Source organism: Phoenix dactylifera, chromosome 8, assembly GCF_009389715.1.
Source record: "Phoenix dactylifera cultivar Barhee BC4 chromosome 8, palm_55x_up_171113_PBpolish2nd_filt_p, whole genome shotgun sequence".
NCBI classification, from domain to species: domain Eukaryota; kingdom Viridiplantae; phylum Streptophyta; class Magnoliopsida; order Arecales; family Arecaceae; genus Phoenix; species Phoenix dactylifera.
In genome coordinates, this window is record NC_052399.1 from 799,279 (window position 1) to 821,214 (window position 21,936).

The following is a 21,936-nucleotide window of genomic DNA, read 5'->3' on the forward strand; positions in this document are numbered from 1 at the left end:
GTGTGGTACCCCTCTGCGTCTGGTTAAGGATGGCATTATCTGGCAGGTGGACCTGTACATTGGGGTTCCTGAAGAGGCTCAAGGATGGGCAAATTCTCAGTACCCAGTCTGGCACATGTACATTTATTGGAAGAGCAGGTGTTCACAGTGTCGAGCACAGTATATATGGATTCCATCTACCACCCATAGTCTTTACAGTATGACAAGATTAATGGGTAACAAAGTTAATTTTTTTTCTCTTTTGGCGCAAAAACTTTTTTCACTGCATTTTGATGGAGCAGTCCAATTAGATTGAGATGGTTTTACTGTTCTTTAACTATTTTGATAGATTACTGCAGCTGGATTTGTACCACTCCATAAGGCCTCTGCTCCTGCTGCTGAGCTTAGAAGGGCATGGGAGGGAATGCAAGTGTGCTGCCTCCCCCTGTCATGGAGAACAGACTCCATGGGGATTCAGCCACCATCATTTCCTGAATTTCCTCTCCTACGCTAGAATGCACCAACCTCTTGCTGTTTGATATGTGGTTATGAGCCTAACGCTAATTTGCTTTTGAAGCATCTGATCCTTACCAAGAGGGCAACAACTGCATGGAAGGTGCTTTGCACCAGGCTGCATGTACTTGGTCTTGAAATCTGCCTCCCATTCTTGTAGACCTGGCTCGAGAAGATGCCTTTGAGGTTGTACCTAGACACAACAAATAGCTGCATTTGCACTGTCTGCAACTTGGAATGTTGTATATTCTAACAATAAATCTTGCCATCGGATATCAAGCATCACGGCAAAGTCTTAGATGAGTCAACCAGGCATTGGAATGGAATTGAACTGATATGATTCAGCTCAATAGCACCTTTGAAACAACCCGGACTTAACCTGGCTTCTGAAGATCTTTATGGAGAAAGTTCTTACTCATTCTGCGGTCTGCACCTTGGATGAGAGCCCCGGCACTGGCAGTTCACTAATCACTTTCAGAGCACTATAGATTTTAAGTAGTATCCCTGATCTAGGCCACAGTGTTGAATGCCACGTTCCTTGTGTTCAAATTGGATTCTGATGGTCTTTCTATATTCCTCATGCGTACAGACTCGGGAAGTCTACCATAAGATAGAAAAAAGTTGGAGAAGATTCGGAAAAACTAATCACATTAGAAGTGGACGACTTTAAAATCTGATGCCGCCCTTGAACAAAATATTAGGTGAATATGGGATTCACTTATCCGGTATCAGAAATTTGGAACTCAGTTTATAGTTATGCCAGTGATAAAATCCAGTGATTTCCAGGAAGACAGAAGCGGTGCCTTCTTTCTTCAAAAATAATATGATCTCCTCGAAAGTTGCAGCCAACCAAAAGCCATGAACAATAGAATGAAAGTGCAAAACTTTTCCCATCTTGCGATGTATTAGACATGACATCCACAGCTTTTAAATTTTCATTTTTACTTTTCTATTGAACTTACAGTATAATAAATTAATACAGCATAATCTTATTTTCTCTTCACAACCTAAACCTATCAATAAAATGTTTGAGCTTTTCTTTCCCTAGTAGTGCAACTCCTCATCAACACAATGGACTGTACCTCAACCCAGTCAGTCCCCCTACTCCTACCATGCTCTGTTAGTTTCCTACTGGGATTAGTTCTATTAGAATACAAAATGTTAGGGTACTCCGCACCCTTCGAGCATCCCTCTCTGCTCTTATCCTAAATGCTACCGACCACTGGACGCTCTGCTCCATAACTTAGCAGCATTCACACGACGGCCATCTTCTTGGTATGAGGAAGCAATGTTTGATGCCAGAATACTGCTCTTAAAGCGATCTGACATATGCCCATTTGAGACAATTTCTGAAGTAAGTCTCAAGTTTACTGGGGAATGAGTGTAACCATTTGAATCCTCAGAGAATCTTAGAGGGCTATTCCAGTTGTAATGATCTGACTCTCCAAATATGTACTCAGAATACTCGTCGGTGCTGGTAGAGTACCTGGTGCTCTCAGTGCTCCAGGAGCCTTCATCCGAGCAGCTGAGAAGAGAGGAGCTGTCGCTGGAAGAATCCGTCTTGGGAAACAGAGACCTTTCACTGAACAGATTGTATGGTTCGCAGCTGAAATGGTTATTGGTGGTCTGGTAGGGGTGATCTTCTCCAGTGTGCTGCACAACTGATGAAGCATGGTGCGAGATCACAGAATTGGACCTTGCTTTCTCTCCTATGGGCTCAGAACAAACAGCTTCCTTGCACTGGCTCTTCTTACTCTTTACCTGGCCTTGGGAGATTGTGTTCCTTATCAAGCTTGGGGCATGCGGTGAGCACCTGAAAATAAAGGTAACCAATTTATAAGACTGCAGAAACCCAAATGGAATCCTGGTTGAAATCTTAAAAAAGGGGCTTCTTCACCTATAGTTACCTTGCATAAAGAAGCATGTATGCATTTTTTGATAAGACGCTCTCAAGTTCCACCTGTTTTACCTGCAGTTAACATTAGAAGCAGTTTTAGTATTAGGTAGTCTGTGTTGACACGTAAATCATATGGCAAAGCATTGGTAAACAATAAAATACTTCTTTAATCTTTCCCTCCCTCTCTCTCTCTCTCTCTCTCTCTCACGTGGTAACAGAATTAATTGTTTTATTATTCTTCTCTCATATAAGTAATATTTCGTAACAAAAAAAAAGTCATAAATGACAAATAATGAAATGAGAATAAACAACAATTCGATAGCAATTTGCAGAATCTTGTAACCAGAGAAGTGCAAATATTTTACATAAATGCAGCTGATAATTTTATCTTACAAACATGCTGGATCAGCTGTCATTTTAAAAGATCCAGTTTGGCTGTGGATGGATCAAGAAACGTGAGGAAAGTATTATCTCATTTAACTGTTTGAAAATCCAAAAAGCTGATAAATGAAAAACAAAAAGAAAGTGGAAGGCCATAATAAACAATGCTGAGGAGGCAATGATTTTTCTTTTTTGCCAACCATAACCAATATCTGTGTAATGTCCAGCAAAAGAGAGCAGCACTTTAAGTTAGTAATAAGGTGACAAAAGGACTTCAAAAGAAAGTGATCTCAAAACAAATAACATACCATGCTATCATCCGTCTTGTACCACTTTCCTTGTGTACTCTTCACGTAACATACATAGTGGCCGGAAAAAGCAGCATTCATGACATCCAGATGAACAACCACCGCATAAAGCCTGTATACTGGGGACTTATCATTTGTTCCACTCATGTAAGGAGCTAGATCCAGATACTCAGGGAACCTAACAGCTTTGTTGAGCTTGCCAAATTTACCAGACTGCAGATCATCAATGAGTAAATATGACAAACCAAACTACCTCTGAGAACTCCACTTAATTGTAGATTGAAGCCAATGTACACCACATTCCTTGCGGATAAAAGCTTGACTGCAAATGGAAGCAAAATGCCTTACCTTATGGACATTTACCTGAAATCGTTTCAGGGCAATTGTCAGGATATTAGGGGCATCCAATACGGTCAGTTTCTTTTTTGCTCGCTCATATGATTTGCATCTGAAATGAATCATGTCACAGGGATCAAAATTATAGATAAAAATGTTCATGACAAATAAATATAATTATACAAGTACCTCACAGTTTGCAGGACAATTGAATTTAAGGGGCTTTTTGCATGTATATCCTTAAATATCTGAAATTACATTTGTACCCTCCCAAATTTACTATTTGTTTGTATGCCCTTATAAATTAATTCTTTTTGGACAAATACCCTGCGGTCTAACATGCCATCCAACATTGTGAAGAAACAAGCAGTTTAAATCAAAATGACAGCTAATATGGTCGTAAAAATTCATTGTTTTAAATGGTTAACACTTCACCATCTTAATCTCTCCCCTGTTCTCATCCCTCCCCATCTCGTAGACCACATCCCTTTGCCTGCCAGTATCACAATCCCCATGATGTCAGCCCCACCCCTCTGCCCTCTCCCCTCCTTTCCCTCCTGCCTCCCTCTCCCCCCATGTTACTAGCCCCACCTCCTAGAGAAGGAGGCAGGGGGAATGGCGGCGAGAGGATGGAGGGGTGGGGCCGGCAACCTAGGGAGCAAGATGTGGGGCAGGTGAAGGGACACAGGCTATAAGACAGGGAGGGATGAGAACAAGGGAGAGATTAAAATGGTAAAACCTTCACCGCTTAGAACAATGCATTTTTTACAGCTAGGCTAGCTGTTAAGGATATTTCAATCATTTCAATTTTAAGCAACTCATTTCTTCACAGTATTGGATGGCATGTTGACTATAGTGTAGATGTGCAAAAAAGAAATCATTTACAAGGATATATATGTAGATAGCAATTTTGCAAGGGTATACATGCAATTTCAGATATTTATAAGGGTATATATGCAAAAAAATAATAATTATTAAGATAAGGAAAAGTATAGAAAGCACCCAATATACAAATACAATAGCCATTGCTTATTCAAGTTAAAGAAAAAGAAAAGAATTCCAGACACGAGTTTCCCAAAAGGGACAAGAATTTCCCAAAAGAGATGAAATATACTAAACACCAGTAGGTTGAATAAGTCAATAGATGTGTAAGACAATGTCTGGTTAGGCATGAAATATCAAGTAAAAAAACTACGCAAGAGTCAAGTGATGTCAAGATCATTGCATCAAGTAGAAAACGAGGTTAGGCATTTGGATGTCCATTTCGAAAGACATTCTGACCAATTTAAAGAAATGGATCTAGATCTAGATCAGCCTATTGTTACAGGTGACATCAAAGGCAAACATTCATTTGAATGCCCTTTGAGAAATGTGGTCGTGCAATACCAATGCCCTGCATCTAATACTCTGTTTGAACGTAAAAATCATAAATGTAGTTTCCATAAGATTGGTGGAAGAAATGATGTATCTAACCTAATAAATGGAAAAACATACCAAATGGCGTGGCAATAATTAACTACTTCTTGAATTAAGAGGTTAAAATAAATTAACCAACCTGTTACAATGGTATTTATTCTCCCCATCTAAAATTTCGGTAGCTGTGAATTTTCTAAGAGCTTCTTCAAGGGTTCCAATATTCCCCTGTATTTCTACAGTCAGATCCATCATCCGCTCATGTCGTTCAGATTTGCCCCAGCACCTCATGCACCTTATCTGGATTTGCCGATCAATATCAATATATACCATTCATTCCCGGATGTAAAGAAATAAAAATGAACTAGTCATTGAAAAAACTGAAATTCAAGGAACTTAATTTTTCTCAAAAAAAACAACCTTTGATCGAAGGTAACCACCAAAGGTTAGTTGTATAAGGCTAGTCTCTTCAGCCAATGGGCCAACTGCATATGATCCAGCTTCCTTAAGGCACACAGAATGCATCGCATCAATGGCATGTCTGTCAAAATAAATCACTGAATGAATGCCCATAATAGCGGGAATCATTGTCAACACATAAATTATGCATCATCAACTGAATCTAAACAAGCAAAACAACGGTATATCAGTTCTGCAAAATACATATGGTAACATTTACACACCAGATGGGTCCTAAACCTAAAATATCAACCAGAAATAATATGCCAAGGAGCTTTCTGCAGTCTCAGATATTACAAACATCTGAACTGCACAAGGAAAGAATCCTGTGATTATAGTAAATAAACTTAGAACAATTCTAGAAATTCAAATAATTATTCTAAAGTACACTGTAAAACGTAAATTCAAAACAAACTAATACATCAAAAGCTATAAGGTGAATCTGATTGCCTCATATTGGTGGTATAAGCATTTGTCAGCAGTAAACGAATAATGATATTGGCTATATATTAAAAATCTATATTCATTTAATCTTCAATAATACCAACCAAAAGCTGTACTAATAATTATTGTGAATCACTTAATGAACTATAGAGTAACCTAGTCCGGTAAATCAATGGATGCATATCTGCATACCATCAAACCAAATCATTTCGTAAAAATTAAATGGCAATGGTCGATACCCAACTCACCTAAGAAATTCATGAGCATCTTCCTCTCTCCCATGACCTAGATGACTTCCGATTTTGTGTATATGAGAGAGTATCCCAGTGGGGGATAAGGGAGACTGTCCTTGTTTTGCCTTCATAAGGAGACTTTCAAATTCACATGTAAAACACCACTCTCTCCTTTGGCCTAGAAACAAGGACAAATGTTGAAGATTATGTAAGAAAACTTTCTATTTAAAGGCAAAAGAAAATTAGAATGCCAAAAAGGATATTAACAGAGGGAAAACATGCATGCTTTCGAATGAAGTCCTTGAAGAAGATAAGCTGTGAGTGGCCGGGTGAATGCCAAGCTCTGGAGCACAGCATTTGCATAGCAGCTGCAATAAACAAAAAGTGATGCATTAAAAAATATACTTGTCATATGCTTGATAGAGCTGCTCAGTTCTTAGAATCAAGAAACAACATTCAATAATATTGCTCGTATATGGCTTCTAATTTTTGTCCTTTTCAGCAATATGATGGTAATGTGCCACCACAAGTGTTTGAACCTAGGCCTCTCCCAAGAGCAAGCCCTTAGGAGAGGGAAGCCAACCATTCTAACCAAGAGGAAGCCCTTAGGCGAAGGGTGCCAACCATTCTGACCAAGTATTGGGTGCGCAAGGTACCTTCCTTTCTTCATAAACACAATTTAATCTTTTTAGGAGAAGTTGGCTTTTATCCAAAAGATCTCAAAATAGCTAATATTGTTGCTAAAACTAAGCTATTGGCCAGAACTCATAAAATTTGAGAAGAATTCATGAGCATGGTATTGAAATTCTGATGGATTATAAGGTAGGAAGTTTAGCATGAGAGTGCATGTCATAGCAGTGCATAACTGGACGAAATATAGTAGTGCATAAATAGATGAAATATTGATCACCTGTACATCAATAATTCTGGAAAGAAAAGGAAGTTTCTTACTCAGAATGATTAAAACCAGCACATGTATTACTGATCACATTTGAAAACTGAAAACAAAAAAGTTTTACAATGATATTCTGTGACTCCAATAGTTTCGTATGAAGAATCATCTGGGAAGGATATAAGACATAGATGGAAAGAGAAATAAAAAATTAAAATTGCACACCTGATGCGGTGAACATTTATTGACTTTTACATAAAGTCAGACAGACAGGTAGACATGAATCTTGGATTTAATAATACTTGCATGAATACCAAATTTCAAGTTTAAAGTAGCAGCAATCAACCTTTACCTATTTCCACAGTTAGTAAGACCAAAAGGACGCAACTCCACTTTGTCACAGTTGTAAAGCTTGACAAAGTAATCATATGGAAAAAGCATCTGAAAACAGAGAAAAGAGGAAAAAGACATGGATTAGATACCCAACACACTGCAAAAGAACGAGCAAATAAACTGCACTGCCTATTCGGAAAAACAATAAGCTACCTTGTACTTTCTTGATATATCACTTCCAAAAGCAGATGGATGATGCATTGAAACTTTTGAAGACTTCAACTGCTGAACAACTTTCCGAACAGATGTTTTAAAGTCACTACTTCCATTTGGTACAGCTGTATTTTCAGATAATTTTACACGAACTTTAGGAGCATTTTCCACCTTCAAAGATCCATCAGGTGATACATAGTGCACTCTGCCACTAGAAGATGCATGATCAGCAGAAGCAGAAGACTGCGATTTCAACTCTCTAGACTGCAGTGACCATACATCATTGCGCTGCCCACTAGCGACAGTACCCAAAGCTGTCAATTTTGTATGGTCAGATTGCACTGTACCTTCCAATGGAGCAGATTCACAAGACAGTTTTTCAGCTGCAGAAATTGTTTGACAAGGTGAAGCCTGGTTGGAGAGTTTGGACGAGATATGCATTTGTGATTTTTCACCCAACCAATTGGCATTACCCTGTTGACTTAATTGGGAATTAATGGATCCAACATCACCAGAGATTTGAGCCACGGTTGAATCAACAAGAGCATCCTGACATACACCAGCATCTTCACAAGGCTTAGCATCTGTGCAATTGTCAGAACCAATGATGCTTGTGCTAAAAGGACCACCTGACTTGTGGGCAACCTTTTCAGTTCTAGAATTGGATGGCCTTTGCTGAAAGTTACTAGTGCAACAAATACTATGTACAGATGAGGTCACACTAGAAAATTCAGGAGCAACTTTAGTTACGTCTGCCATGTGCTGAGTAGGATCCTTGCTGTAAGGTTCTCCCATACTTGCATTATGAAGTAAACTGGGGTCCTCACTAGCAGAAGCCTTCTCTGAGCCAGAGGTTGTAGAGCAGCTAGATGATGAATTTTCAGTGAAAGAATCGGAAGAGCTTTCTGTTCCAGATGTATCTGCAAATTCACTCTCACTAAAAGCTTCAGAAGAGAAGTTGGATTCAGATGATGGTCTCTCAGGGGATGTCACAATGGGTTCTTTCTTTGATTTTCCTTCAATTTCCAGATTGTCATTATGTAAATCAGGTTGTCGAGCTTTTACTTCCATCAAATTGGAGACAATTACTTGGCCATTATAGTAATCATCAACTTGTGGGGGATGGCATTCATCCTTGTGCCCTTGTCTCCAATGGATTATCTGGCATTTACCTGAGCTGCAATGGTCAAGAAGAAAAACCAAGTATTTTGAGCATAATATTTTCCAAAATCGCTGTAAATAATGGATATATGATTTTGAGATGCTTAAATGTATTGAGCTATTATCTTGAACAAGTATAAAGACAAAAAAAGAAAAAAGGAACAACATATCATCCTCTGATCTGACCCTAACATAGAAATTTGATAGAGGAATATAGCTCCACCTTTTCTTAGTATAATTTAGTTCACAGAATCAATTAATATATTAGTGCTGACTCTTTAGCAACCGAAGATTTGCTATGTCTCCTAGAGACTTCAGGTCCAGGATATAAAATTGAACGGAAAAATAAAAAACCAGCACTAATCTTCAGCATATAAAATACAATGAGCGATTAGAAAAAGCCATGGCAGCTGATATTTGCTTGCTTGAATCAAATAGATAATGCAAGTGTCACCTTTGCAAAACGACAGCCTTTGTCTTCAAAGTTTATTAAGATTCACCAGCTATAGAAAGAAACCACCCACAAGGATAAGGTTGTAATCATGTAATTCTAGTCCAAGCTTGTCTTTATTAACACTCACCAGCTATAGAAAGAAACTACCCACGAGGATAAGGTTGTAATCATGCAGTTCTAGTTCCAAGCTTGTCATCACAAGCATACTTAAACAATTGCTGAATCACCTATACATAAACAATCAATAAACTGAATATATAAATGTCATGTCCTACCTTTTTGTTCATGCTTCACAATTGCCAAAGCACAATTCTCCAAATTTCAGAACCAAGGTTATATGAACATAAGAAGCAGATAACCATAAACTCCAAGCCTTCTCAATTATTTAGGATCTGTTTCATGAATTCTTATTCACCATTTTCAAGTTCAGGTCATGTTTTATTTTATAGGCATAGATACTGTTTATGTTTTCCTCTTTAATATCAAACAAAGATTTTTAATTTGTTTAAAAATTAAGAAATAGCTGCATGCTAGAACTAGAAGGCATTAAAATGCTGTTTATTATATACTAGAACTTGCGAACATGTATTGCTTCAATCTGACCATGTACATGGCTGGAGCTAGAGGAGGCTGGGGTGTATTTTATTCCATTGCCTCCCTAATGATTCCTTTGGCTCCCACTCCAAGATTAACTAGGAACATACTTTTCATTCTTCCTACTTCCAGATCTCACAACCTTAATCAGGATCAACTTCCTATTATAACTTTGCTCGAGGTGTTCCACTCCTTTCAAATTCTCAGAACATTTGAAATTGGTGCTACTTTTTTTTGTATAAGTGATTACTCTAATAGGTATTAGGATGTAGCACATGCGATGCATGTGTTAAATTTTTTGATAAAAATAAAATTTTTATAAATAAATAATAAATGCTAGAAGGACTTGAAACTTTGACTACGTGATTAACAATTCACGGAGAAAGGGAAAAACGTGCTGATAGAATGTGGGATAGGGAGAGGCAGAGTAAGGAAATGTGCGGGATGAGAAAAGTGGGTGGAGAAACATGGACAATCGGACAAGCCTCATGCATGGGCATATCAAGGGAGGTGGCATTGTATAGCAGAAAGATGGATAAACAATATTTTCTTATCCTTTCGATTTGAGAGATCTCAACCATGCAACTATATCACACTACATCACATAGTCCTATATCCTATGTTTCCAACCATAAAATCTTCTCTCTCCTTCCTACTTGCAAATAGCATCCCACAAAGGGCACCAGCTTAATGCCCACTTCTTTTCCTAGCCACAACCTCAGGGTAAATGTGCATGGTTACACCACAGTTCCCCTTTTTCCTTAATAAAATATGACAATATTTATCATAGAAGAAATGACTATTGTCAAAATATGATCCCACAAATGTGCTGGATCAAGTTTGTGATCTTGCACCATATGAGACTGATATACCTAATACAGTATTTAAGGAATTCATCAAATAATCATATATTTGTTATTCAAACTCTGGCACAGTCTGCTTCAAATAAATAAAACAGGAAAAATAAGAAGAATAAAAACTCATGAAGAAACGGATATAGTCATTCTTGCTCTTATCTTACTACTCTAAAAGTCTCATAAGATTCCAATACCCTATAATGGCTACAAGATTGGAAAAAGAGATCACCTATTTACAGATATGAGCTGCCCATTTAGAACCACCAGCTTCGAAACAATTTGAACAATTCCTTTCATATCCTAATAGCTGTCTGCAATGATTTGGTACGACGTTTACTTGAAAATTGCTGTTCCTTTTATAAATGACAGCTGTACACCATTCTAATTAATATTGAGTTGCTCCATCTGAAAAGTATTACAAGAATAAAATAAAATAAGTAACAAAACCCATTCCTATGTCTTTTCTCTTTGACCTCCTCACCAACTTGCTACTTCATTGCCTGCCCTACCAACCTAGGTGCCTTCTCCCCACCTTCTTCGTGCTCCCACCCAAATGCCTATTTCACCCATGTTGATCCAAACCTTCCTTAAATAGAACCCATCAGAGAAGTTTGTTGGGGGGGTGGGGGGAGTGAGAGAGAGCTGTGATCAAGAAGGATGACTGCTAACCATTGGGGGATACCTCAAAACTGGCAACCAATAACAGGAGGTCCATCTCCACCAGGATCTTGAGGAAAGACCTCACTAAGAAGTGGGATATTGGCAATCGTGAGGTCACGGATTTTCAAGGACCTTTGTGATAATTTGTGAGGATTCTATCATCCACAATTGATAATCACAATGCCTTCCTTATCACAAACAGTGTCAGAGGTGCCTCTTAGAAGTTAGAACTATGGCACTCAGCCACGTTGTCACCATTGCCATCAGACAATTGGTCTCAAAGCTAGCTTGGAGTTCTCATTGTTGAGGAGGAAAAAGAACCATCACAGATTTGATCCATCAATCCTCATCAACCAACAATAACTTTTTAAAAAATTCAAATTCATGCTTTCAACATATATCTCAGAATTTCTTAATAAATATTTTTAAAAATTTATCTAGGATGATTGGTACAAGGATAAAGATATTTTCTGAAAGGTTGTAATTTATGCATCACTGGCAGCACTATGTTACGTCCTAACTTTTGATTATTGCTTGACAAATGGTAAATAATTTGACCCCCAAGGGATGAATCTTGGCTCCATGCCCAAGCAAATATATGTTCTAACTGACCAAGTTATCAGTATGATCAAGTATTGCTTAATCCTTTAAGGCATGCCTCTGTAAAGGATAGAATGTTAGTTCATTTAGCTACTTGACAAACATCACGTCGCAAGGTGGAGCTCGCATACATAGCGGGCACATTGCATCAGATTTAGTGTTGATGGTCATTATGATGCTCAATGACATGACTCCCTTAACGGAAGGGTTAGCAAATAATAGGGGGCAACTGGGATTGTTATGCACACAAGAACGTTCTTATGCCAACGAAATCACTTATATGAAACTTAGCTTGGAAGAGGAAGATGAAAACAGCAATTAGAAGAATACAAAACACTGGTACGGAAAGAGTTGAAAAGACAATGATAAAGGTGGTGACTACACCGAGGATGAGTTCAGATGGAGAGGAAAGCATGAAACAGCATGTAGTTATATACAGGGGTCAATAACCTTATGTTGTTTTGTTGGATTTGTTCTTACCCCTTATTACTGGGTTCAAATTTTACCTTTTTCTATACTCTTGAACTCTCCGATTATTCTCATGATTCTTTTCGTCTAACCCAAACATTTATATGCATCAAATTGAAAGAAGTCAGACACCTAAGACAGTGTTTTGCAGCAAGTTGGAAAGCCTTCGGAAAAAGATGAAATTTTATATACGTGAGCTTGGGTTTACATAGATACGCAAGCCGAATCTAGCGAAAATCAACATGGAAGCCCTAAATTTGACCAATTTTCGAAGCTCACACGCTAATGAACCAAATGATAGCCCAATAGAAGCAAAAAAATTGAGAAAATTCGAACAAATTCTCCAAGAAACCCTCGCACAAGAATTATGATTCGGAAACAGAGAATGAGATGGGGAATCCGCGCCCACTTACCAGTATCTGACGGCCTTGCACCGAGAACACCTCGTGGTGGTGGGGCTATAGCATACGGCGCACTGCGCCGTCCGTGGCCCCCGGCCGGCAGCGGTTGCAGCCGTGATGGGGCTGTAAGCGAGGACCGCCGCCTCCTCCTCCGCCCGGGTGGCCTCCTCCGCGGCAAGTTGCGCAAGGCGCATGACCTCCTCCCGCCGCGCCGCTGCGAGCCTCCACCGCCGGCGGAGCAGCAGAGCGAGGAGAGGTCCGAGGAGGAGGGCCACCATGGCGGCGCCAGGAAGCCCTAGATCCCCCCGGTGGGGCATTTATCCGGCGCCCCAGGCCAAGCCTGAACTCCGGAGCTCCGCCGCCTCCGCCGGGCGCATAGATCCTCCGCCGTCCGCCGCGATCAGGTACACCGGATCCTTATGGTGCTCCCGCCGTGACGACGCCGTCGTATGATGAGATCATGATGCCGATCTCTCGGAATGAAACGATTCTAGCCAAGAAAATATAATTTAAGATAATATATTTATTTGAGAGAGCGTCATTAGGATGGTCGTCTTCTACAGGTCTCTCCTCTGGAATAAGACAACGAAGCAAGAAAAAGTGGTGTAATGTAACGGCCGTTACAAAAGATTTGGGCTATTTTTTTCAAGTAAATGTGATTTTTAGGACAGCAGACTATTCATGACATGACTAATGCGATTCCGTGCATTTATTCCATGTGACGATCTGATCCCCACCTGAGCGGCAGTGAAGCCATGGGATTTTTTTTTTCCTGAAAAATAGTAATTTAATTTTTATATTACACTAAATCTTTTATTCACTGATTTCTAGCCTGCACAGTATACAAGCAACATTTTATTTTTTATTTCATTAAAATTTTATGTTCCATATAATTTGCTACATGCACTTAAACATTGAAGGGTACACTTCTTTTGCTTCTCTCCCTTTTTTTTTTAAATATATTTATTTACATTTATAGTTGTTATAACCATGCAATCAAAGGCTTCTGCATGCTTGCGTGCATGTGCGCGAGAAAGAGAAAAAAATTTGTTTGTTTTTCATCTTTGAAGGATACATCTCAAAGTTTGAAATACGAAGTATCTCATATTAGAAGACAAGTTTGCGGTCATTACTTTGTGACTGGATTTCCATGACATGTTAATCTTTCTTATTATGATATTTGGGTAACACATAAATTATGGTTCCTACCTAAGAAAATATATAAATTCTACTAAGCATTTCTTATAACATTGAAATGATGAACAAGGAAAAAAACAACTTTTAGATGGAATTCTACTAGACAATTTAGGTATCATGACCACCGTTTTGAATAGCACAGCATTACTTCATACATCTTTTAGATGGAAACGCATGCTACCCCTAGTCTCTAATAAAATTTCAACTATGTTATGTTGAGCGCTCTACCAACTTTTCTCCTAAGAGGAAGAAAATCGAAATGCCAGCATGTTTGTGCTATCAGATAAATGATAGGAAACCTTTCAAAATTTATCCATTGGGATTTCCAAGTGGAGCAAACGAGCCTAGGCTCATCGAACCAACTACATAATAAAACCAGAGCTTAAAACCTAAGAAAGAAGGGCTTTAGGTTCTTTGCACCCTGTTTTGGCATAGCAGCTATATTTCGATTACATGCTGAAAAAATAAGAGGCGGTTGTCGATTAGATGAGTTTTACTATGTTGGTCCAAATCTACGGCTATTAACTTAAAGCTTTGGTTAGTAGTGGGTTTCCAGAAATTGCTATTAGATGCAAGAATAAGAATTTCAAAAATAATAATAAAAAGACAAAATCATGAAAATTAAAAGAATGAAAGCTTGCGTGGATTGAGGCATGTGAAAATACTGTCCTAAAAATAAAATTTGTCCCTTCATGTGGAACTACGATGGAATTGTTTCCAAGGTACAATGATTTCGGTTCTACCCGATTCTCCTCTTATAGGCACGTTTGTATGGGACACTTGACCCAATCAACTCTTCTTTACTGGCGCCTCATGAAGGCTCGCTAGCACGTGCGCATAAATATTCATAACATATATATTAAGATATGCACAAATATTGCCACATCTTGCAACATCACGCTCATGGTCGATCGGTTGGCGAAGTCAGGCTGAACGCATGTGCATGTGTGGTCGCCAACCCACCATCCTTGAAGTCCAATTCGGGCTTAAATGAATAAAACATCCATAAATACATGAGTATGTGGAACTATTAAAATCAAATTTTAAAATTTTTGGATCATTTAGAAAGAAAAATTAAACTTTCATTCAAAAATTTTGAATGTTTTAAAATAGAAAATTTTAAAATGTCCAGCAGCTTTTAAGTTGTGAACTTGCATCTAGAAACCAATCGTGCAACATTAAAAGTATATGCTCCATAGAATCAAGCAAAGATGGTAAGATTATCCTGCTATCATTTTCAGTGTGTACCATGCTCGATTCTTGCAAGGCATCGGATCAAATCTTTAATCATAGTAGATCTGCTTTTAAGACATTATAGTGAGAATTTTAAAACACATAGTCAAGACTAGCAGTCGAAAAGAAAAATAATTGATAGGAAGAGGATACTTAATTGGATGAGTTAATCTTAAAAGGTCTTTAAGCTTCGTAATTCCATGCAGTGTTGAGAACGTCTAAAATCTTGTTCAGTCATAGCCCTCTACCTACGTTTGGAGTAGGTCTCCCTTTGATCTCAAAGTCGAAATTGATGGTTTGAGACTATGGTGGCCAAAGTCTAAAGTCACGGCAGGGTCCACCTAAGAAAAGAGGGATTGAGAAAAGGTGACTATAGGTAATATAACTTCGAATTTGAAGTCAAAGATAAAATCACCACTACATTAAGATGAAGATATTGTTACATACTTTAGCTCTAAGTTATGTTGAAAACTATTTTGTTGGGCAGTGTAACTTCAAAACTGGTCATCCAAAATGTTGTCTACTTGGAATGAAAACATTTCAAGGCGAGGAATGCCAAACCAAGAGCAATGTGCAGCTCTTCTCAATTTCAGAGAGCTTCTCATAAGAGAATCCATGCAATTTACTTTCATTTAACCAAAACCTCAACCATTTTTCTAGAAATAAAATAAAAGAAATCACTAATTCAATCCTTGTAAGCAAATGTTTATGGAACATAAGGGGAAGAAGCATTTTCATGCTAGCTAGTTGAGTTGATAAAATCTTTTGATATTAATACAAGAAATTTAAAGTCAAGTTTCATCTTTGCAATAATCTTAATCTCAATGAATCCAATAAATTATCAATGATCTTTCCTTCTTCTACATTTTATATTATTTTCTACTTTTGCATTAAAAAAAAATATTAATATCAAAAAGTTTTCATTAAGATAATAGAAAGATCCAATTACAAGTTATAATATAATTATAATTATTCAGATCTAATCACTTTAAGGGTGTACTTGGGGACATCTGTAGTTTGCTTTGGTGAGAAGTGTGTTCGATTTGTGATCGAAATGAATTAGAATAGAAATCAGAATAGACATATTTTCTAATATATTCGATTCATGATCAAAATTGAAATAGAATTTAAATATTGATGATAAATTAGGATTGAATTTAAAAAAAAATAATCAGACATTCACCTTAAAAATTCTATCCATTTTCCCAGCTTCGCCTTTTGTTCAATCCTTTTTCGCTAATTCTCGGAGAGTTATATAGGGATTTGGGAATGCACCGAACCGTTAGATACGTTCCACGGCGCTATTTGGAAGCATCCGCCATGATTCGCGGGGTCCGCTGTTCCGCCGGCTCACTCTCCGCGCCGAAACCGGCCGACAGGAGGCGGTGACGGGGGACACACGGTGGATGGCCAGTCTCCGTCACGGCGACCTTTGGTTCTTAAACGGTACTACCGGGCGTCACGGTGACGTCCAAGGTCACGCGCATGCCTTAGAAATAGACGCCGGTTTGGAGACCACAGGCTTCTCGGGGTCCACCATGGCGACGGAGTCAAAAGATCGTTTGATGCGTGTCCAGCGGAACGTCAACTGTTCCAGGCCGTTGGATCTGCGCCGATCCACGTGTTTATAGGAAGAGAGATCGCCGGGCGCCTGCCCTCATGAGAGTGGCTTTTCGAGGTTCGAACGTGGAGAGCACGCAATATGACCCGGAGACGGAGCGTGTGACCCAGCATGGCTTTATTGGGTCCGGACCTGATCAAACTTTTTAAGCTTTAGATCGTTTATTATTTTAATAGATCCTACTCAAGTCTAATACTGAATCAAGCTAAATATGGCTCTATTTTAATTGGCTTGGTGATCTTAATTAAACAAAATCAATACAAGCTCGTAAAAATGAGTAAATAACTTATACTACATCAAAAAAAAAGAGAGACAGTGTGTGTGTACATGTCAATCTATTACTTTTATTTTTGGATGGATAATTTACTTATTACGTGATATTTTTTTTCAAAATTTTGTTGAAGGAGTTGGATACAGGGGGGTAAAGTGTTCGTTTTAGTGAGTCCAGGCCCGCTTTAGCCCAAAATTATGTCACTCCTATAGTTAATTAGATAAAAAATTATAATTTTTTATATTCTCCAATTTTATTATTATGTTTTGTATCCTTAGTTATTCAAATTTTTGATTGCTAGATTCCGTGGTTTGATCTCGTTCATGCTTAGTTATTTGGTCTCTTAGAGCTATTCCCGATTATTTTGTTCTTAGGCTTTTTGAGGAGATCTTTATATTTACCATTGTTATGGAGACACCATCTGTTTGATCCAAACCACTTGCTCAAAAATTCAACATGTATCATCCTATTTGATCTGGCTAATTGATCTGTGCAAGTGAAATATTTTATTGATCTAGCTTGAACTCTCGAAGGTTTTCTCTTTGTTTGAGATATATGAAGAAACTGAATTTTGAGTTAGCATATAGTAATGTGGTTCGGGAAGTTGGACCATAAGTATTATAAAGGAATGGCATTTGAAGCTAATTAATTTTACATGGCATAGCACTTCAATGTGTTTTTTGGTATTTGTCATTTGTATGGAATGAGAACCCCAACCCCTACCTTTATTCGTGATATTATAATCTTCTAGATGAGCATTCATCATTCTATAGCTATCACATTCCGAATCCAACACCTAGGTTTGGAATGCGACACAGTTACACACTCTCTAGGGCAGAGCCCTAAAGAATATGCTAGGCCAAAAAAATTTATCATAACCTCAATATCTGTGAATAATAATGATCTCGATTCATAACGAACAATAAAACTGATTCAATTATAGAATTTAATCATCCAACCAGTATCAGTGACACTCTATCTATTTATTCCTTACACATGTGATCTCAACTATAGCCAAATACTACGCAACCTGCAACTCAAAGAGGATGGGGGTTGTGAGCTTTACAGGCCAGTAAAAATTCCGAACCACTATACCATAAGAAATACGAAAATAATTAATTAGGAATACCAAATAACATGAATATCGTATCAATACTCAGAAAGGAAGTTTGGAAAGAAGAGCTTCTTGGATCTCTCAGACCTCATGTGGTTGGTAATCAATGAAAAAGAGTTTGGAAATGAGCTGCAATTTTGATTATAGATGCCTTCCTTTTTCATCTTCATCTGAAGTGAATTAGCTTGATCCTTTGATGTCTATACTCTAAGCTGCTGGGAGTCAAGACATCTCTTGATTGTGCCAGTCTTTTAGAATGACCTTATGATGTAAAATAAGCTATAAGGCTATCAGCTGGGAGTTTTCGTACTTGATCCTACTAGCATTTATCTTCTTATTCCATTCCAGGTAAACACCTTTTCTTCAATGTAAGCGTATTAACTAAAATTTAGAAAATCGTTGAGAAAGTATTTATTTTGCTTTCAGTCTGTCATTATCTAGGATGGACATGGATATGATGCTGCCTAATAATTGACTAAACTTGTATATGACTTCGCAATGAGGAACCTATAAACTGACTTGCAGATGTAACTTCATGTAAGTGAATGTGTTTAGTTTATTAGAAGCTTATAAATGGACATGATGATCCTCATGATAAAGGTTATGGCTACTCTAGCCATATATGTGCATCATAAAGATATGTACACACTTGGAATTAAAAAAGGAGTATTTATTGTTTCTATGAAATATTTGTGGTTTCAACTCCATGACAATTCCTTCAAATGAATGTGAGGGACACCATTAAGTGAGTTGGTGTAGGGGCCTCGAGATTGAAGGAAGAGCAGATTGTAACATTGATGGATATGAGTAATGTGTTCTCTCTGAAATGTTTGAGTAGATTCAAAATAAATTAAGAGCTTTAGATCATCTTCTTTATTATAGATATTGCAGGGGCAAGAGAGACCAAGTCATCATCTTGCTGGAGGACCCTTGATGGTGTCATGAAGGTTAAACATCCACTTGGTATCAATGTGTTGAAGTTGTGATGCAGTTTGTGGAGCAAATGGATGCATAGGTGTTAAGATGTTCTAATGTACTAGTAATTAATGGATATTATATATAGAAACTTCAGTTAGATTCTTTTAACAGTTAATCTTTCATTGCTATGAGGATAGCTGGTGTAATTGGATCGAAAATAGAACCTATTCTCGTATATGGGTAGGGCACTTGAGGATGGTAAGGATGGTGTCCCATTGATGAGTTTGCAATAGATATTTTGATCTAGAAAAGTCAAGACTTGTGTGTTTGGTGATTTAGAAAAGAATTTTGGCATGCAAGTATGCAACAATATGTCAAGGCTAGAGTTTTGATAATTGATGGTTCTTTTGTTGCCATGGGAGATGGTGGGTAAGCCTACATATTCATTTATTTCTTTTGGTGTTAATTGCTTGTTGTTCGAGAATCTTATAGCTTGTTCCACAATGCCAGTTTGGAATCATGAAACTATCAAAAAACTTTTTGAAACTCCTTCATATGAAAAGGAAAAAATTCATGTCAGCATTTGATCCTTCATTTCTCTATAAATGGTGGCCTTTCTTTGGATAAGATGACTACAAATAGGAGAATTTTTGCTGAACTTATGGAGAAGATGCTACATCTGTAATAGAAAATAAGCAGTAAAACTGGAGTACCTGAAAGCACGGCGGCAGGTGACCAAATGGAATTCCAGGGCCTGCTCAACAATGAGAATATACAGCTCCTCACTTTGTATGCAAACAAAATATCAACTTTTTATAATGTTATCAAGAAGGAATATGTAATGGAAGACAGTATCTCTAAACAGCATGACAATGTTCTAGAAGAAAACAATAACTAGATCTTTCATGAAGAACTTTTTGCAAGTTATTTTAAAAACCCATAATAATTAATATGAAAATTCTCAGAAATACAAGAATCAAAAGCATAAAATTCAAAAAACATTATTTAAGTCCTAGACTATTCTATGCTAATCTAGCTTCATTATATATATTCATAAACATGGTTATCGCTGGGGTATGAGTTGCCAAGTTGTAAGCCTGAAACAGCAGGGCGATGTCTCAAAAGTTCAACATGATCTTTCATGTGGAAACTTTTGTAAGATATATTGAGCTCCTCGGAATACTCGTCAAAATTGATAGATAAATTGAGCATGGAAAACAACTTGTAACGAGATTTATCCTCAAGTCTAGTCCATGCTATCTTAATCATACTGCACCTTTCAGTGATAAAAGATCGGTATAGTCCAAGTCTAATTTAATTACTGTTATCTCTACTGTCTTAGCTTCATCAGCATTTATTCATACCATTTGTTGATTACTTGGCTTGTGGTAAATATGTTTGCTGTTCTGTTGTTTGAACCAGTAACTAGCTTGAAGTAGTTCAGCACATTGCTAGATAGAGAGTTTCTTTTACAAAGTAGACAATGCTTTACACCAGTTTTTCGCAAAAATGGTGTATCAGCTATCATGAGTTAGGAGTTTCAGCCAGCAATTTCAGCAGTTTCCTGCAATGGCTGGCTTCGAGTCAGTATTGCAGGAAACTGATCGAAGCCTTGGCTGTATCCATCAAAGTGCTGATTGCCGTTCTTGCTGTTGGCATTTATTGATTATTATGTATTAACCCGTGGCTGTAAATGACTTTCATATGCTGCCATTTTCACATGTGAAGAGCAGGATCTTATCTGAATTGCACAAGAACGAAAAAGAAAATGGAAAAAATAGCAAGGTGCTCAGGAATGTATATTGCTTGTAATATCAGAGAAATATAAAAATTCTGAACTTTGAAAGTGAGATAGTTATTAAGAAGGGCTAGCGAAGAAGAAAAATTTCTTTTATCCAGCAAGCTTTATACTCTTCCAGTCAGATCAGGTTTCTAAATGCTGCATCATTTGCACCATACTTTGTATGTTAACTTGCATATACTGTTACATCTCGCATCTCTTAAGAAAACCTGCAAGTATTAGGTTATACATATAGCATGTCTTCCACCCTATCAGTGCCTGATTCAACTGTCATTTGGTTTGTGCTATTTTGCAGATGACTGACAATCAAGACTTGGGATTTTTTGCCAATTTCCCTGGGCGTATGTGTATTTCTTTTGGTAATTATTGCTTGTCATTTTGCAATGGCTGATCTGAAATATGAAGGAAATTAAATACTAAACTTTTGATGATTCAGAAACAAGGAGATGAGAGCCTTCATCTAGCAACCTGGATGGTAACATCCCATGTTCGATATGCCATGCATACATTTGCTGTTTAGTGTTACGAGGCAAACTCGCAACAAATCTGATGATATTTTTGCGATCATGCCGAACTTTTAACTTTCATTGTACCCAAATGAATGGTGTTACACATTATTAAAAGAACAATTGTTCTTTCTAGCAGTCCTGTCAAAACACAATCATTTGCCTGCTTTTGTATCAATAGATCTCACCGTGTTCACTCTTGCTGCATCAGCAAGGGCCTATTTGGGGTCATCTTTCTTGTGTTTTTGTTTCTCTACAAATTAGTGGTGTAGAGAAATGCATAGAAGACTCGGGTTAAAGATACCATCCGCACAATAATTATGCAGTTCTTTGCTTTTATTTTCGCTCTTTTCTGAAAGTAATAAGTCTTTGCCTCCAAAAAAAAAAGCTTTAAAACTTCGTCAAAGAATTTCAGAAAAATAAAACATTTTCATCATACACGTTCCATTTTTCTTCGTAATTAGGTTTTACAATATGTAATATTTTTTCAAAACAAAGAAGTACATTATATAAAAATTGCCATTCTTCCGTGAAAATGCATTATGGAAACTCCTCCAGCCCCAGGAGAACTACCTTTATTTGCCCTTTGGAGAGCTTTCTTAGAACCCTAGATTTCCATTCCTTATTTTACCCTGTCCAATCATTACAAAAATCTTATGCCTTTAACCACTAATCTGCA

General features: G+C 37.6%; 1 protein-coding gene across 5 annotated transcripts; it reads right to left on the minus strand.

Annotated features, from left to right (window-relative positions):
• Window positions 1–1,417: 1,417 nt before the first annotated feature.
• LOC103710991 (ubiquitin carboxyl-terminal hydrolase 17-like) lies at window positions 1,418–13,146 on the minus strand. Of its 5 annotated transcripts, XM_026806203.2 has the most exons (12): window positions 12,609–13,145; window positions 7,402–8,578; window positions 7,208–7,296; window positions 6,231–6,331; window positions 5,979–6,141; window positions 5,248–5,368; window positions 4,970–5,127; window positions 3,427–3,526; window positions 3,079–3,291; window positions 2,400–2,461; window positions 1,815–2,305; window positions 1,418–1,784 (listed from the first exon to the last, which is right to left on the minus strand). In XM_026806203.2, the coding sequence occupies exons 1-12, from the start codon at window positions 12,911–12,913 to the stop codon at window positions 1,705–1,707; spliced, it is 3,060 nt and encodes a 1,019-aa protein (XP_026662004.2). In that variant the 5' UTR covers window positions 12,914–13,145; the 3' UTR covers window positions 1,418–1,704. The 5 variants fall into 5 exon arrangements, with proteins under 5 accessions (XP_026662004.2, XP_008795169.2, XP_008795170.2 ...); XM_008796947.4 differs by having other exon boundaries at window positions 1,418–2,305; window positions 3,442–3,526; window positions 12,609–13,146; XM_008796948.4 differs by having other exon boundaries at window positions 1,418–2,305; window positions 3,442–3,526; window positions 6,246–6,331.
• Between the last annotated feature and the right edge of the window lie 8,790 nt (window positions 13,147–21,936).

Excerpts from the sequence above, each read along its gene's own strand:
- LOC103710991 (XM_008796945.4), bottom strand. The coding sequence starts at position 12,913 with ATGCCCCACCGGGGGGATCTAGGGCTTCCTGGCGCCGCCATGGTGGCC. Across the intron at positions 5,369-5,978 it reads GATGCTCATGAATTTCTTAG|ACATGCCATTGATGCGATGC; the intron begins GTGAGTTGGGTA and ends TTATTTTGACAG. Across the intron at positions 5,128-5,247 it reads GTGGTTACCTTCGATCAAAG|ATAAGGTGCATGAGGTGCTG; the intron begins GTTGTTTTTTTT and ends CGGCAAATCCAG.